General features: G+C 43.2%; 2 protein-coding genes across 4 annotated transcripts; one reads left to right on the top strand and one right to left on the bottom strand.

Moving 5' to 3' along the window:
- The first annotated feature begins 2,383 nt into the window (after positions 1–2,383).
- On the top strand, positions 2,384–14,812 carry LOC108934631 (sorting nexin-1-like). 3 transcript variants are annotated; one of them, XR_001966145.2, is made up of 16 exons: positions 2,384–2,569; positions 6,593–6,785; positions 7,170–7,303; positions 7,549–7,615; positions 7,963–8,006; positions 8,207–8,348; positions 8,562–8,640; positions 8,793–8,868; positions 9,097–9,210; positions 9,437–9,530; positions 9,865–10,070; positions 10,916–11,059; positions 11,350–11,430; positions 11,520–11,591; positions 11,714–11,871; positions 14,741–14,756. XR_001966145.2 is itself a non-coding variant. In XM_018752579.2 (16 exons), the coding sequence occupies exons 1-15, from the start codon at positions 2,453–2,455 to the stop codon at positions 11,762–11,764; spliced, it is 1,614 nt and encodes a 537-aa protein (XP_018608095.2). In that variant the 5' UTR covers positions 2,384–2,452; the 3' UTR covers positions 11,765–11,800; positions 14,741–14,812. The 3 variants fall into 3 exon arrangements, 2 of the variants coding, with proteins under 2 accessions (XP_018608095.2, XP_018608094.2); XM_018752579.2 differs by having other exon boundaries at positions 11,714–11,800; positions 14,741–14,812; XM_018752578.2 differs by lacking the exon at positions 14,741–14,756 and having other exon boundaries at positions 11,714–12,701.
- Positions 14,067–17,600, bottom strand: LOC108934633 (peptidyl-prolyl cis-trans isomerase B-like). The gene is made up of 5 exons (XM_018752587.1): positions 17,394–17,600; positions 15,261–15,374; positions 15,048–15,141; positions 14,767–14,951; positions 14,067–14,424 (listed from the first exon to the last, which is right to left on the bottom strand). Exons 1-5 carry the CDS (start codon positions 17,526–17,528, stop codon positions 14,302–14,304), a joined length of 651 nt encoding a protein of 216 aa, XP_018608103.1. The 5' UTR covers positions 17,529–17,600; the 3' UTR covers positions 14,067–14,301.
- Between the last annotated feature and the right edge of the window lie 95 nt (positions 17,601–17,695).

Here is a 17,695-nt window from a genome sequence, read left to right as displayed (position 1 = left end):
GGCACAAATAAAAGTGTGGAAGCATTGGGTTTGCGTTTCTCCTTTTCCCCTTTGCTGGATCCTTGAACCGCCGCATTGGAAATGCTTGACGATCTTTCTTATTGTTCCTTTTTTCCAAAAACGTCATCTGAGCGTGAGGCCGTGGCTTTTCATCCTGAAACAAACTGCTTGGTAACGCCTCCACAGCTCTCAGTCGAGGGTAAAAAGTGACCGAGACCCAAAAAGGACCGACGGAATTGACACAAGAAGTGAGCTTACAGTGAAAAGGTTTGCAGTACGAGCGTGACTTTTCGGAAAGTTAAAATATTAAATTTAATGGCTTTAAAATAGGAACGACTCCATTCATTTTCCACCCACCCCGTACCTACGGACAGAACTCTTCACCCTATTACACAGCGACTGCAGAAATAGAAGGAGCTGACAGCACGGTAACTTTATGTGGAATATCCAGTTTACCAACAGGCAGCAAAAATGTGAAAAACTGACTATATTGAATGAGTTGTGTAGCGATGATCCAGCGAGTGAAAGAACGAGCTAGTCGTTCGCATGGAAACTAAAGGAGAATGAAAATCCAAAGCGATTTACGCAGCAGCCAAACTGGTCGAGATATTTTTCGGCCGCGTAGGAGGCGGCGGAGGGTCGTGTTAAAGGGAGGGGGTGACTGGTGAACACCGCTCGATTCGTGCACTGTTCTCGCAAGTATGTCGTTTCATTTAACCTACTTTCACAGCTCTCACCGACACTGTTTAACGTCATCTGTCCCCATAGAGGGTAGCAATTCTGCACGTCGGGGGGATCAATACGCTAATATGGTGTTGTCATGGGGCCGCAGCATCCATCCCTATCTGGTCGTTACACATTTCACTTAGTCCAACAATCCAGATATTCTGCTGTCTTTTACATTCATTCATTTAGCTAATGCTTTACTCTAAAGCAACTAACAATGTTAAGGTTACAATTAGTTACCCATTTGTACAGTTGGGTAATTTTTTACTGGAGCAATTTTAGGGTAAGTACTTTGCTCAACTACTACTACAGCAGGAGGTGAGGATCAAACCTGCAACCTTTGGATTCGGAGGCAGTAGCTCTAACCACTACACTACCAGCCATCCCTACAATAAAAAATATAGATATAAAAAATAAGATAATCAGTTTATGGGTACATATATGCTCTAAATTTTAGATCAACCTATTTCTCATTAAGTTTCCTGTCATGCACAGTTTTCTGGCAATATATTGTAGTGCCCAGGGTGGTGAAGACAAGTAGGAAAAAACAAACAGTATGGTTTACCCCATCCCAGGTTCTTTTATATGTAATATTCACATATAAGGAACATTAGAACTTTCAGTGCCTGGTTCAATAGTTATTTATGATCCCGGTCACTTAAAATGCACACGCACGTACAAAACCATTATCCAAAACAGGGTTTTGGCAAACCGGAGCCTGACCTGGCAACATACGGCACAAGGATGGGGAGGAGGGGGCACACCCAGGATGGGATGCCGGTCCATCACAAGGCACCCCAAGCAGGACTTGAACCTCAGACCCGCCAGAGAGCAGGCACAGACCAAACCTGCTGCACCACCATGCCCCCTCACTTAAAATAAATAAATAAAATCTTTTCTGCTGCTCTCTGAAGAGTAACCTCAGGCAAACCTTCTAACAAAGTGCAAACTTCATTGAAGTATTATTGTTGCGCTGAACGGTCCCCGACCTTCACTACAACTAGCACGGGAAGCCGTACCAGTAGGCGGTGAAACAGATCTCCGGCACTCCTCTCTTAACTGCTTGTCCAGCGCAGGGACACAGTGCTCCAGAGTCTGTCCCAGAAGCACAGGACACGATTGAGGCTCCACCCCGGACAGGAGGCCGATCCGTCACAGAGCTGCTGAATTCACTCATTCAGACACTACAGGCAGTATAGAGTCACCTGTTCCTCCAAAACACGGGTCTGAACTATGGGAGGAAACCAGAGCACCCGCACGCCACCAGGCTGCCCTTATGTGGCTGCTAGTGTTTAACTTGATTTCTCCTTTATTACTGATTGATTGACTGGCTGATTGTGAATTACCTTCGAATCACAGCAGCTGCATCCATCTAAGATGCTAATTATTTAAAAAAGAAAAATGGAAAACAAATATTTCAGAGAAATCTGGATGTTGCGCAAAAAAGTTCATAATACGTATCGAATCGTATCATACCGTTTTCTGAAGCCGACTTCTTTCTTTGAACGGCTTCCCCGCCCTTGTCAGGGCTGCTGATCGACTGACTGACTGACTGATTGATCGATCGATCGATCGATCGATTGCCATTGCTCAACGCGACTTCACTCCGTCTGTGGCCACCAGATGTCGCTACACCTGCCGTGTGACGTAGTCCGGCCTCCGCTGCACGTCTGGGCCGTGGTGCGCGCGCTCAAGCGTAGCTCTCGCGCGGCTCCACTGGGTAAAAATGGCGACCAGCTCGGAGCGCAGCCCCCCTCCCTTTTCCCAGTTTGGGAGCCAAGAGCCGACGGCCGAGCTGCGGGATGGGGACAGTGACGAAGGGGAAGATTTCTTCACGGGCCGGGTGAGTGCCCTTTCATGTGTCACTTTGTGTTTGCTTGGTAAGTGCGGGCTTTTCGTGAGGAGGAGGAGGCGGCGCGGGGCGCGACGGCTTCCAGTTCCAGCACTGCGGTTCGTCGAACCGGCTGGCGTTAGTGAGCGGCTCGCTCGGCGCTCGGCAGGCACGCTCCTCTTGTAGGCCGCGCCGCAAGCCTCGGACTTTCCTCACGACTCGCACGGCGTTCCCGCAGAGGTCTGCACGGCTTTTTTCATAATTCCGTCTTTCAGTTTAAGAACACTTAAGGATACGCTTTGACCAGTCAGTAGAAGAATTGGTCTTGCATTCAGCTAACCGTCCACGGTCAAGTACTGCTGTTCATATTCTGTCTGAATCCTTTTTGGACATGACATTACACACACTGTACAGAGGTCGCCTTGTTGTTTTTAACCACTAGGACACCTGCTGGCCTACAGGGCTGCCCCCCCCCCCCCGCTTTCGTAGCTTTAGTCATAGTGGAACATCTTCTGTTAGTTCAGTAAATTACTGAGTAATTCTCTGGCACTTCTGTTCTGCAGCTGTAATACTTTTTTTTTAGGACCTAATCTATCCAAACATAGTAAAATAAATCAAGGGTGGTCTTGTCATCTGTCTTGTTTTCATCAGTGCAGTTTTCCTCAGAACATTGTGCATGTTATAAGGGAATAAAAAAAGAAAAAAAAAAAAATCCCCTACCGGTGAGCGCTTTGCGACATCACTGCTGACAGAAATATGGAAACTACAGCAGAGTCCAGCAGGTGGTGCAGTGGTTAGAGCTTCAATCCCTGCTCCTGCTCTAGTACCCTTGGTCAAGATACTCACCTAGAATTGATGCAGTTAAAAAAAAAATAAATAAATAAAAAATTCCCAGCTGTATCTGGTAATACAAAGCTAACATTATCTCCTGCTTTTGGGAAATAGATTCTGCAAAATGAATGAGAATAATTCATTCAGTATTACTGACTGAAAATGAAGCCCTGATGTGTGAATCTCCAAATTGCGACACAAACCAGCCAGTTGTGTTTCCTTGAAGTACCACTGTGCTCCTGTAGGCCTCTCACAAAGGGTATGAACTGTCAGATCTTCACGCTGATCTTCTCGTCATGGACTGCAGCCCTGCGGAGTGACATTCCTCCATTGCCCAAATGTCTATCGCTTCATCACTTACCTTGCTTTGTCAGATACCTTTATGCATGGTGGCTTACGGGGTTAAGTAATCAATTTTACACTTATTCAACCGCTTATACAGCAGGATGACTTATCGTATCAGTCTAGTGCAGTGTTTTTCAAACTTTTTAATCCCAAGGGACCCCCCAGATATGATGAGTCCATTCAGGGAACCCCGTAAAACATAAAGGCAGCAATATATTTTTATGTGCACGGACTTTTATAATAATGTAAAGACATATTGCAGTTCGTCTTACAATCAACGTACATCTGAAATGCTGTTTCAGTAACAGTTTTCTTTTATTATTTGGCAGCTCGCTATAGCCAAAAATAATTCTCTCAATTTTCTGTAGCTTCTGTGGGTTTTTGTATTCCTGAAAAATATTTACGTTAACTGAAAAGGGTACCTTTTTTCAGCGTTAAGGCACTGGTAGATGAAAAGTTAAACCTGAAGGGCAGCGTTTGTATCTGTTACAAACATGTGAATCAAACCAAACACCACATTCACTGATTCAGCAAATCCTAATGGGGTGGTTGAGCCTGGTGCCTTTTACACATTTGTCAAAGCATGGTTTCATTTTAGTGAGAGCCATGCAAGCGCGTGTCACTTTGGACCTCCAGACAGGCCCGGTGCTTGGACTGAAGTACTTTCACTTTTAAAGTAGCCCTGAAGATGTGACGGGTGAGACTGGATCATGGGCGTGGTGATGTCAGCAGTGGAGGATATGCACTCCTGGTTATAGAGAGGAAACATTTCTGTAACTCCCTCTTTGTTTGCTTTCCCACATGCAGAGAATTTTTGCGTGAATGTGCGCACCTTATGTTGTGTGTTGAGTATGTGAACATTGTGCCCTTGCATGCTCTCATTAATGACATTGAGATGCTGGAAAAAATATGCCATGTATGACAACTTCAGTAGCCATGAGTCATTTTCAAAACAGTTGGCAATCTCTGATTTTTCAACAGAGAGAAACTCTCTGAGCTCTTTGCACAGCGCGTACATGTGACTTAACTTAGTAATCCCCTGCATGGCGGGAAAGCCAGCGTGCCTCTGAGTGAGTGGAGCAGCAAGCCCTTGTAATCAGCACCCATTTCTTTGTAGAGTCATCCGAACTGTCTGTGTCTCAACACAGTTCACAATTTGAACTGCATCCCTCAGCATGTGGCAACAGCATTGGGGGCTTTCTCTTTGATCAGAGTCGCAGTACCGTACACTCCGACACACCGAGACCAGTCGATTGAATTGACCGTCATCAATTGATCCGTCATATTTAATGTGTCCTGACCGAGGAAACGAATGTAGACCGTGAGCTGTGCTCGATTTGCAACATCAGTACTTTCATCCAACTGCAGCGCTTTAAAATATTCACTGGCTCTCACTTGTTCTAAAAGCTGCGAAGCAATATCGCTGGCCATGTCACCTACGCGTCTGCTCGCTGCGTTATTGACAAAGGCACACGATCTACTTTTCGTGCCGCTTTCTCTCTAAAAAACTCCCCGACATGTCTTTAGCAGCTGCTAATAATAATGCTTCGCCAGTCGCGTGCGGCTTCTTAGCACGCGCCATGTGGAGTGATGCCAAATACGATGCTTTTAAACTCCTCTCGGGGACCGTTCCTTGCTGCCGAAAAGTACTGGTCTGCCGGACCCAAACACAACTCCTGATGTCTGAAATAGTCAATGGACTTTCCTGCCTCACTGGGATGTTTCTGCTGTAGATGGTGTTTGAGTTTGCATGGTCTCATGCACTCATTGGAGAGAATCTCTTGACAGAGAACACACTGGGGTCTCTTAACTCCCTGCTTTGACATACAGGTAAAACCAAATGTAAGATTTGTCACTTTTTTTTTTCCTTTTCTTTTTTTTTTTTTTTTGTTTAGCATTCCCCAAGTCAGATTGACACAAACTGCTTGCGGGACTCGCGGGATTCTTAAATCTTTCCATCATCATCTTTCCAGCATGTACTTAGCCACTAATTGCTCCGTTCACATTATTGTAAGTACCAAACGTAAAGAGCGCGAAGCATTTTGGGATAAACACGTTACAAGGAACTACTCTTATAAATCACAAAACTATATGTAGATTTGGTTAACAACATCTTTAGGTTAAAAAATAAATTCTTACTGGAAATAATTTCTATCTTTTTTTTGTCAAGTTTTCCACGGACCTTTTAGCTCCCTCTTGCGGACTCCAGTTTGAAAACCCCTGGTCTAGTGTATCTTGGTGAAGGGTTCTAAAATAGGAGTGTTACTTGCTGTTAGTATGATTTATTTTTGATTTTACATTAACTTTTACAATAATGTAATTAATATACATAATGTAAATTATCAATTTCTCTTCTATGAGGAGATTTGCATATTCCACAATGAGTGTATGCTGCACTCACATGCTTTGCATTCATGCTGTTGTCATCTGATGTAGTTTCTTGTACTCCACCTGTGTATTTTGAAGGTGGCTTTCTGCTATAGTTTGTCCTTAACACACACACATTTTCAGAACCGCTTGTCCCATACGGGGTCACGGGGAACCGGAGCCTACCCGGCAACACAGGGCGTAAGGCCGGAGGGGGAGGGGACACACCCAGGACGGGACGCCAGTCCATCGCAAGGCACCCCAAGCGGGACTCGAACCCCAGACCCACCGGACAGCAGGACTGTGGTTCAACCCACTGCGCCACTGCAGCCCCCCTCCTGAGAAAAGCAATACTCAGTAAAATGCATTGTGAACTGATGTGGTACACTGCTGTCTGTGGTAGTGCTTGAGCATACAAAGATTACCACCCCATCATTTACCACCCCAGTGTGGACAAGCATAATTCCGACCTATTATTTCTATTTCTCTTAGAGCAATCCTAAAATGGCCAAGTCAGGAGCCCATGTGCAGCCAGCAGATCTTTTTGGTGAACCAGAAGTTAATGTCAGTGAGAAACCAATGAGTTCTGGGGCCAAGAGCAACGCTTTCTGCAAAAACACTGTCAGCAACGCCACATCCAGGTTGAACGGTGTATGTTCAGATGACGACCAAGACCTGTTCTCAGGTAAATGGTTTTTTTTTATTTTTATTATATTGATAATATGCTCCAGGAATTATGTGCTCAGAAAACATTTGGTATGTCTCTGCTGTATTTCTAGATGGCTTATTGCTCCTGTTGACCTCACTTTGAGCTGTTTCCCGGTACCTTTTGTTGTTTAGTTCTCCAAGTATTAGTACGTAAGACCCATCCTTTTATTTTTAACATAAATATGTAACTGCTCACCATCACAGCTTATATTGTTGAAAATGCAGACGCAAACAAATTTAAAAACAAGATGTGCTGCTGTATGTTTTAAAAAAAAAAATGTTTTTTAATTGTCAGTGATTTAAATGTAATGTTCAGATTTACTTGTGTGCTGTGGTCAGCTCTTCTCTCTCTTCTTTTAAGAGGCCAATGTGGAGTTTTCCGTGGACAGCCAACAGAACTCCTGGAGAAATGAAGTGTCCACACCTTCTGTGTCCACTCCATCCTTTTCAAATGTGCCAAAAGCATCAAAGAGACAACCCCAGACACTGGAGGAGGTATGACTATCGGTGGCACAAGACACTAGGAGGCGGGTTAAATTGATTGCAGTCCATGAGCATGCTTCATGTTGCTTGGATATCCCCCCCCCCGAAGTGTGCAATAGTACCACCCATCAGTGGTCTGGCATCCTGTCTGTGGCATACCCTGCCTAGCCTCCAAATTGCCACAGTTGTGCCTTAGGGGATGTAACTAAGGATAGTGAATGGCACCGTATGATGATGCTGTGTTCAATTTAATGCAGCTTGAAGAAGAGGAGAGTGGGGACAAGTTTGAGCTCCACATTGGAGTCACCAACCCTAAAAAAGTTGGTAAGGTCTTTTTACGCCAAGCTGCCCCATTTTATTTATGATTTGCTGTGTGCTTTTGCTGCAGTTCAAGGAGAAAAACTATGCCCTGCAGCTGCTACTGAAGCTGAAGGGACTTGGAACTGCGCGCATTAATTAGTCTGACAGGCTCTTTTATTCTGCCGATAGCTGAATATCCTGTTTGTCAGACTGGCTGCCTGCTAATGTAGAACATCTTATTTACAAACTCATTTCATAGCTGATGAAAGGAAAAAAAATCACGAATTTAATTGAGTTGTTCATTTGAAACTTCTATTCGGTTGCTGGACTTTTTTCTCTTTTTTTTTTTCTTCTCTCCCCCCTATTTGTAGGTGATGGCATGAATGCTTATATGGTCTACAAAGTGTCCACACAGGTGGGTTGGTCAAAATTTGAATGTGGTGAGAGTAAACTCTTTGTTCCCTTTAAAATTCACTTATGTATCCAATATTAATATATGCTGACAATTGTTGGCGCACTAACAGATGTGTGTATTTGTAACAACACCTTTGTGTAACAGGGATACAACTGCAAATATCTGAAAGGCTTGTTTCCTGCCACTCCTGGCTTTTTCAGACCACAATCCCAATGTTCAGGAGCAAGGCGTTCACAGTGAGCAGAAGGTTCAGTGATTTTCTGGGATTGTATGAGAAGCTCTCTGAGAAGCACTCACAGAATGGTTACATTGTTCCCTCACCACCAGAGAAAAGTATTGTGGGTAAGAGCTTTTACAAGATTTATTTTTTTTTAATGAGGATTAAAGATAGGGGAGTGAGTCTGAAAATAATTGACCAGAACGATTTTTTTTCTGTCATCATATTCCCTTGTATTACTATCATAATAGGCATTTTGTGTAGAGCACGTGTGCAGTCTTGCCAAACGTATACTGATCATGTAAATTTTTGCTTATGAAAACTCTTTGGTTTCACAGGGATGACTAAAGTGAAGGTTGGAAAGGAAGACTCATCCTCTGTAGAGTTTGTGGAGAGGAGGCGAGCAGCTCTGGAAAGGTAAATCCCTGGCAGGATCTCCAGAGTGCAGGTTGTGAAAGTCACCAGTTACTACCACACAGACCAGATGCACTGTAGACTTTTACTGAGACATTTTCTGTGCTGCAGTGCATTCAAAGCTGTGTTGACCTATAGATACACTGACTCTGCAGATATCTACAAAGGTTGGTCTGTCACCCACACCTTTTACAAGACCCAGATCTTCGGGAGTTCTTGGAAAAAGATGAGGTAAGATCACCTGACTGTTTTAGTGTCTTTTCTGAAGTAGCTGCTGGAAACTGATTTGAAGGCTTGGTGTCATGGAGTATACAAGCAATATTTAGCTTCAGCTGCTTGTTTTTTTTTTTTTTTTTTTTTTTTTTTAACCAGTTTTGGATGTCTTTATTTCCAGTAAATTTTGTTTTGTAAAACTTGCTTAAATATTTTTTTTTTTTTTTTTGCGTGTGTTCTCATCAGTTACCCAGGGCAGTAAACACACAGACACTGAGTGGGGCTGGCCTTATGAAGATAATCAACAGAGCCACCGATGCTGTTAACAAGATGACCATCAGGATGGATGAATCAGACATCGTATGTCTATGTAATTGTTTCTGAACAGAAAATAGCTAGACTTGTTTCCTTTTCCGAGTACTGTTTTTGTATTTTTCCAAATGCTGTACGTGTAGCAACTGTTTTTCCAGGGTGTGTCATCACATTATTAGCCTTGACTGAGTTGAGTCAGGGTACTGCCAGACCATTGTCTGAGAATGATTACAAATTCCCAGTGAAAGTCTCCCCATGTTGTCCAATTCTTCAGTGGTTTGAAGAGAAGCTTCAGGAGCTGGAAAATGAGGACCAGCAGCTAAGGAAGCTCCATGCTGTCATTGACTCACTGGTTGTCCACAGAAAAGGTAAATGTTTCAAATAGACTACAGCAGATTCAGTCACTATTCCAGTGACTTCATAGAAAGTAGTGTGTGTTAATGTTTATAATATTGCCTAGCAATAGTAGCTGACCATCACCTGTCTCTACAGATTTTTGTCAAATTTTAGTGTTCCCGTTGAAAGGAACGTCATGAGGATGTGTGATATGTGTCAAGCCTTTTTTTATTATTATTTATTTAAATGCATCCCTCTTTTTCCTGGGTTAGAGGAATACCTCTGAGTTCTTTTAACTGAGTATTTTGACTGGTGACCATTGGAAACGCCTTGACAACCCACCTTGCTGGGTTATTTTTCATGCAGAACTCTCCGGAAATACTGGAGTGCTAGCAAAAAGCGTGGCCATGCTGGCCAGCTCAGAGGACAACACTGCCCTCTCCCGGGCGCTGTGCCAGTTGGCAGAGGTGGAGGAGAAGATGGAGCAGCTGCAGCAGGAGCAAGCTGGCTATGACTTCTTCATCTTTGCTGAGCTGCTTGCCGACTACATCCGCCTGCTGGGAGCTGTCCGTGTATGGAGCCCCTAAAGCCCACATGCTCTCTCACCTTACCTTATGCTTACCAGTGGGAAGCATAAGTATTGGGACAGTGAAGTAAAATTAGCTACTCCTGAAATTTTGTATTTCTCATCCAAGGATGAATATAAGGCTGAATTACAGAATTCCAACTTCTATTTCTTGGTAATTCTTTCTATGCAGGTTAACCAAAGTTGGAAAGATGTCATTTTTTTGTGTATTTAGTCCCCTCCAATTTGAGGAACATATTTGTTGAAGCAAATTAAAGCTGTGTAAAGTATCTGTCCGCTTACCTCTTAACATGTAGTAATTCCGTAGTGTCTGCGATCCGTCGACATAAACAGACTCTTCCTCTGAGATGGTCAGCCTCTTAGTTTTTGCTTGTTTAGAGGGGAGGGTTCTTACTTCAATTTCTTCTTCAGCAAGTAAAATACATGCTCAGTTAGATTAAAGGAGGAGACTGACTTGGCCAGTTTAAAACTTTTTTTTTTTTTCTTTCTGATTAAAGAAATTATTTCACTGTCTCTACTTATGCTTGTGTGTATCCCAAAGTCAGAACCACAAAAGAGCATATTTTTTGATATTGCTCAGCAGACCTTACTAAAAAAAGGCTATAAGTTTGCAAATATATTTTATTATATATGTCCTAGCTTATGCTCATTAAGGGACATCATTTCTGTACACATGCACCAGTTTGCATTTTAAGTACTGGGAACATGAATGGGTGATTTGCAAGTTAATTTCCTGTACCCATTTAGATAGTGAAGAGCTTCTCTGTGCCAACTAGCATGCAATGCAATGTAGCGAGTGAGACCGGACTCATTGTTGGATGTGTTACCCAGGGCTGCTTCGACCAGCGCGTTAAGGCATGGCAGCGGTGGCAAGATGCCCAGGTTGTCTTGCAGAAGAAGCGAGAGAACGAGGCCAGGATGCTGTGGGCTAACAAGCCAGAGAGGTCACAGCAGGCTAAGGATGAGATCGTAGAGGTACTGGACATCTCTTTAGCATATCAGGGATTTGACTGCTTAAAACAAAAGTTCGTATGTGTTGTGTGTGGCGTTTTGCATTGCTATGTATTAAAGCAGTTTTTCACCATTAAAAATCGGTTTATTATACGTATATAGTATCCTGCTTTGTCTTTTTATTTTGATCCTGATCTTCGGATCACCCAGTGACTGTACAATATTAGTATAGAATTTAGCAATATTATTTTAACCATGAATTAGCCACTACTACATGCTAGCATCCCATATGACTTTTTTTCTCCAATCCTCAGTGGGAGGCCAAAGTGAGTCGGTACGAGAGGGACTTTGAGAGGATCTCTGCAACCATTCGCAAAGAAGTTCTCAGGTTTGAGGTATGATGTGTTAGCTGTAATAAGTGTACTTAAACACTCAAACTTGCAACAGGGAAGGAAAGATGTATTTAAATGTTTGTTTTCAACAGAAAGAGAAAGCCAGAGATTTCCAGATCCAGATCATGAAGTATTTAGAGGCCCTTCTACACTTGCAACAAAAGGTATACAGTTTCTACAATTTGGAATTTACATGTTATATTATGACTAGCATAATGGATGGTTAGTGTTCTAAAAAAATTCTCTAAATATGTGAAATGCGCTTTTTCCCCTCTCTCCACCCTAGGTCCTGAAATACTGGGAAGCTTTCCTGCCTGAAGCAAAGTCAATTGCTTGATTACAAACAGAAGGGAAAAGGCTGCCTTTTTTATATGTATACCTTACCTCTTGCCTATAAACCAAGATAAAGAAGTGTGCTAAAAAGGAAATGAATACAATCTAAAGGTGTTTTTTTTTTTTTTTTTTTTTTTTTTATAAAAACCATCACAATCATTGTGTGCCAGTATAACGTTCGTTACGTTTCATTTACCTTTCTTATTTGGCAGACTTCATTTAATTTATGTAGGAAATGTTTTGGGGAAATGACTGGCAGGCCTATCTAATATGTGTTCATTTTAACTGCTGTGTGGAAAAGAGTTGTTCTCTCTCTCACTGATGGGACCGTAGAGGTTTCTTTACATCTAGCAAATCGTTCATTTGTCTGCCCACACAGTGCCACTGATCTGGGTCGTTATTGTATTGTTTGGTTTTTGTACTGTCCATTTTAGAAAGCAGATGTTTGGCTGAAAAGTGGCAAGTCATGGAATCGTTAAACGTGGGCTGACTTATGCCTCTGTTCAGCTGTTGCCGGAGGGAGTAGAGTTACCTGTCGATTAGTAGTGGTTAATCCAGTTTTAGAGCAGTCATGCTTCACCACAGAGAATGAGGACAATCGAGGCTATTGTACACCATGGGGGTTTCGGGATCATAAGTTAGCTACACCTTACACAGTTCAGGATAGTCTTCGGAGTGGTATGTTGTAGGCTTATTGCAATTGAAAAGTGTTTTGTGTACATTATTCCCCAAAATGTGCTGAAAATATGGGCAGTGGTCAATTCTCTAGGGAACGGAACACACAAGCGCTACGCAGCAGGATCCCCATTAGTAATTAGGTGGTTGACAGCAAGGCTTTCAAGGGAAAGATGGTTCAAGATATTTTTAGCTTTTGCACTTTAGCAGTAGAAATTGCTGTGAAAAAAAGTTTTGTCTTGGAAAGGGACCTGTCTGTTTACACAGACAATTTTGAAATGGGCACTAAAGGGTTTATAGTGATGCCATGTATCTATAAAACATTTAATATTTGGTACATCCTCCCCATTGTGCATATTGCTGTTCAAAATTCCAAAATGGAGCACGCATGTTAAGATGCAATGACCCCCCCCATATCATAAATTTTTAGTTCTCATGTTTCAGGAATCATTATTTCTTTGCGAAGTCAAATTTCCAACTTGTCTTTTCAACATGAAGCTTCATATCTAACACCTGTAAGCCCAACTCATAGGGTACGATAGGAAGGTACGATAAAGACCCCTGGCTCAACATTCCTGTTCTTGTGTAAAACATTGTTTAGTGTATAGCACAAGGTAATGTTACATTTTTTGTAAAATGCAAAGGTACCTACAAAAGGTACAGTTGCGGATGAAGCCAAGACATTTTGTTTACTACTCTCAACAGTTGTCACTGTTCATTTACTTAAGGAAGAGTATGACTTTTGGCATTTATTTTCAACATCCTGTTGGACTTCAGCTTTTAAAATAAGTATCTGTGGCTGCATGCCGGTGGCCTGTAAACATACTTCAGGGATGTTTGTTGAAGCACTTCATATTCACCTGGACACAAGACCGTTTTTAGCTACTACGAGTTACTGAAAATAAAGATGTTTAAGAAAATTGTCTTAAGCCTCATTTTGAATAGATGATTAATATGTTTAATTGATCATATTTAAAATTTCGTCAGGGTTAGCCTGCGAGAACTTAACTCCTTAGACCTTGTGGCATGTCAGATCCAGGTGTGCTTTCACAGATTGATGTGTAGTCATTTTTTTTCAGCTGAGTTATTTTATTGGGCTTTGGGACAACATAGTCACAGCATAGCTCGTGTAGGGACTACAAATGGCTAAAATGTAAAATTACCTCCTTAGTAATTACTTTCTTGGGAAAAGTAGGCACCGGGATATGGGTCTGTCAAGAATTGCTTGTCCATTGTCATTTTGTTCAAGAGTGCGTGGGTGATTTATCCTCTTTTCAGGAGTGGTTGCCGTAAGAGCACAGACATCATTTAACACCCACTCTTCAGAGAAAAAAGCCACTTCCTGCTTTGTTCCAACAAATTGGGTCTATGTCTGAGCCACAAAACACTGTAATGTGCCAAGGGTCATTTACCTGATCACCAGTTCTGTTTTTGAAAGCTCCCAGTTAAAATGCTAGTGTGATACATTGTGTCCATCTGGGGGTCTATCACTGTAGCTGCAGGATAAGTGTCTTATAGGATGACAAGGTCACAAATAAGGAGATGCATCTCTGCAAAGAGAGGAATGTCAGTATGGAGCAGGGAACATCTATACTGTCTTAAAACCTTGCTGGAAAAAAAGAACAACAGGGGAAAAAAAATGGCCTTTATTGAAGATTTGTTTGATATAAAAAATATTCTTGGCATGTACCCAAAGTGTATTGCTCTGCAGTGAAGTGCTAATGCTGACAGAAGGCTAAGACTGCCCATTGGCAGTAACCACTCCAGTGTAAGGAACCCTTTGAGAACCGCAGTTCCCATGAGCGTCATGGTGACATCATTTGGGTGTCTTCCCAAGTCATCCAGTATTAATTATGCAACACCAAATTATTCCTTTGGAACTGCAAATGGCTTTGTTACTTCAATCTTGCCACAGTCATAAATGACCACGTTGCTAAGAGGTCTATCCCTTCCATCCGTCTTTGTGCCCTCAATTTTTTTAACAACATCCTGTAAGAAGAACAAAACAATATTGACTGAAGTTTGCTGTAAGACCTTTTTCTAAACATACTAAACAGAAAGGGTCATTACAAGTAGGCCTTTTCTCTGTGATATAAACCTAACTTGTTTGCAAAATTGCATCTGTAATGCAAACCTCAATATAAAACAAGCTACAGCAATTATGAGAAAAATATGAATCCCTTATGAGATTAAATTCTCAAAGTCCAGAAAAGTAAACATCCATGTGTCAAGGGTCCTTATAAAGAGAAATGACATCGTAAGCAGTCTAGTCCACACTTGTTTGTGTTGGTTTGTGTCTCTACAGGAACATGGAGATAAGTCAGAGCTTACCATGCCTTCCAGGATCTTCCCAAATACGACATGCCTTCCGTCCAGCCACGGTGTCTTCACAGTGGTGATAAAGAACTGAGAGCCATTTGTGTCTTTTCCAGCATTGGCCATGCTCAGCCACCCTGGGCCATAGTGCTTCAGCTTGAAGTTCTCGTCTGAGAAACGGTCTCCAAAGATGCTCTTTCCTTCAGAAAGAGAAGAAGAGGGCATTCAGTGCAAGACTAGGAATTTACTGCAAAAGCTGTCCTTAGCACCATACAGAGAGAAGAGCCTTTGCTAACCTCCAGTGCCATCTCCTCTGGTAAAATCACCACCTTGAATCATGAAATCCTTGATGACACGATGGAACTTGCTGCCTTTGTAACCAAACCCTTTCTGTTGGGAAATATTGTACGAGTTCAAGCAGTTTATTATAATTGTTCCAAAGGCATAAGAGCTGTTCTTCTTTGGAAGTTATGTGACAAAGCACACACAACAAGCATCTGCGCACTTACCTCTCCAGTTGCCAACGTAACGAAGTTTTCTACTGTTTTAGGTACGGTTTTGCCAAACAGGCCGACGATAATCCTGCCAACATCCTCGTCTCCAATTTTAATGTCAAAATAAACCTAAAAAGAACAAGGAAACATTTTCATGGGTAATATGTACATGGTAGGGCGCGCGGTGGCGCAGTGGGTTGGACCGGGTCCTGCTCTCTGGTGGGTCTGGGGTTCAAGCTCTGCTTGGGGTGCCTTGCGATGGCCTGGCGTCCCGTCCTGGGTGTGTCCCCTCCCCCTCCAGCCTTATGCCCTGTGTTGCCGGGTTAGGCTCCGGTTCCCCACGACCCCGTATGGGACAAGCGGTTCAGAAAATGTGTGTGTGTGTGTGTCTATGTACGTACATGGTTTTATTTGGGGAAAATACAATGCAGGCCTTAGTTGCCGAGATGTAACGTTGTGGTAATAATGACCCCTTAGACAGGAACATGGTACAAGCTCTATGATGAAATTCAGCAGTTGGTTCCCTACTTCTGAGAGTCTTAAGATTCTTGGCTTGAATTCCACTCCTAATGTTGTACCTTTCATCGAGCCACTTGCCCTGAATTGACACAGTAAAAATACCCTGATGTGTAAATGAGTAAACCTTTGTAAAGTGGATTATCTCACACTTTGAGTCAAACTGACAGAGATCAACTAAATAGGACGGAAAGATGGTGCAGTAGATGCATCTTCTCCCTGTGCAACCTCAGTTCCTCCTTGTTTTACAATATGTTTGTCTAAATGTGCTCATTATTTCTACTGTGATTCCAGCCTTCCTGTTTTACTCTAGTTTCTCTTTCACTCACTACAGCAGTTTGTAGATTTGTTCCATTTCCTCCGGAAATGTCTTTCTTAATGATTTAATAAATTCCTCATCCATTCATCCATCCATCCATGTTTCCTCCCACAGTTCAGAGACATTTTTCATGTCAGCTGTTGACTCTAAACTGACTTTAGGGTGTGCGACTGCCTTGTGATGGACTGGTGTCCCATCTGGATTGCACCCTGCTTCGTGCCGTATGTTTTGGTCAAAGAATGTTATGGACTACGTTTCCAGAATACACTCTACAGTACCTCGACCCTGCATTGGAGAATAACTGATGGATGGATGCATGGCCAGCTAAATGGAAAAAAGGACAATCCTTTGGTATTGACATATCAAACTGAAATCAACATGAGCCCAAAGATGAAGTGCAATTAAAATAACACTGCATTCTTGTCTATATTTGCAATACTTGTCTTACCTGCATTCTGCTTTGCGCTGTTGTATATTATTTGCACTGCTGATTATGTCTGCAATCCTGTTTATTACCTGCACATGGACACTGTTTTGTAGTATTGCATTTTTGTCATTGTCTTCCGGCGAACAACCAATTCCAGCATGACACACACTGGAAAAGCCAGGAGATCATGTGTGAGCGACCTACTGTTCCTCTACCTTTTTGTTACTGTTACTCTATAACAGCTAAAGTTCACTCCTCTGTTCCGACATGGATGGTGCCCACTACTAGTCACTAGTGATGCCACCAAGGACGGAGAGGCAGATCCAGGGAGACCACACACACACACTCTCTCTGTGTGTGTGACATCATGACATGATGATGATGATGATGATGATGATGATGTGCAACAACACGCTCACACACTCTCAGCTCGAGCGGCCACAGTAAATGATTATGATTATGCCGTTATAATTTATGAAGGTGATCTGACAGCCCTGCCCTCCGACCGAGGGTCTTTGAGTTTTTGTGGCTTGAGTCCGCAACGATGAACACACATCATGAACACCGCCGGGCTTTACCGCACTGTCACAGCGCAAACAAACAAAGTACTACATGCCGCGGCATGGGGGTCTCGTCTCTGCAATGAATCGCATGCGTTCTCCGTCCGTCCGTCCGTCCAAACGACGTCAGACGTGCAGAACACACTGACACTACTACTACTAGCTAGGCTGGCTAGCGAAGCGCGACGGTGTCGACACCGAAACCCGCACCGCAACATCCGTCGTGACGACTTTTCCTTTCATCAGTCCTGCCTGTGTTACGACGTCGACAGCGCTACACAGAGACGTCGCTCGCCTGGCTTCGCCGCCGTCGTTTCTCCTCCTACCTTGACCGTCACTTTGGGGCCCTTCTTCTTCTCCTCAGCCTCCGATCCGCTCGGGAAAAGGAGGAACATCGCCGAGCCGACGATGAGAGTCACGGCAAAGAGCACCTTCATCTTCCTGTCGCAGATCCGAACCATGAGACGGAGAGGAGGACGGCCGTGGCGGCCCTAGATTGGAGCGGGCCGAAGAAGGAACGGGGAGGAGACTGCAAGGACAGCGAGAGGAACGGGGCGGGGATTCGCCGAGATTGGGCGGGGACTGGGCGGGGACTGGGCGGAGACTTGTCGGGATTGGGCGGAAAGAG

This window comes from Scleropages formosus, chromosome 11 (genome assembly GCF_900964775.1).
Source record: "Scleropages formosus chromosome 11, fSclFor1.1, whole genome shotgun sequence".
Lineage (NCBI taxonomy): Eukaryota > Metazoa > Chordata > Actinopteri > Osteoglossiformes > Osteoglossidae > Scleropages > Scleropages formosus.
Note: the sequence above shows the minus strand (reverse complement) of the source record. Positions and strands in the feature narration are given on the sequence as shown.

What these genes read in the sequence shown, in the direction of transcription:
- LOC108934631 (XM_018752579.2), top strand. Translation starts at nt 2,453, where the DNA reads ATGGCGACCAGCTCGGAGCGCAGCCCCCCTCCCTTTTCCCAGTTTGGG. An exon ending in CACCAACCCTAAAAAAGTTG is followed by an intron (nt 7,616 to 7,962) that starts GTAAGGTCTTTT and finishes CCCTATTTGTAG; the next exon opens with GTGATGGCATGAATGCTTAT. An exon ending in TCTACAAAGTGTCCACACAG is followed by an intron (nt 8,007 to 8,206) that starts GTGGGTTGGTCA and finishes TGGCTTTTTCAG; the next exon opens with ACCACAATCCCAATGTTCAG.
- LOC108934633 (XM_018752587.1), bottom strand. Translation starts at nt 17,528, where the DNA reads ATGGTTCGGATCTGCGACAGGAAGATGAAGGTGCTCTTTGCCGTGACT. An exon ending in GCCCCAAAGTGACGGTCAAG is followed by an intron (nt 15,375 to 17,393) that starts GTAGGAGGAGAA and finishes TGTTCTTTTTAG; the next exon opens with GTTTATTTTGACATTAAAAT. An exon ending in CAGAGGAGATGGCACTGGAG is followed by an intron (nt 14,952 to 15,047) that starts GTTAGCAAAGGC and finishes CTCTTTCTGAAG; the next exon opens with GAAAGAGCATCTTTGGAGAC.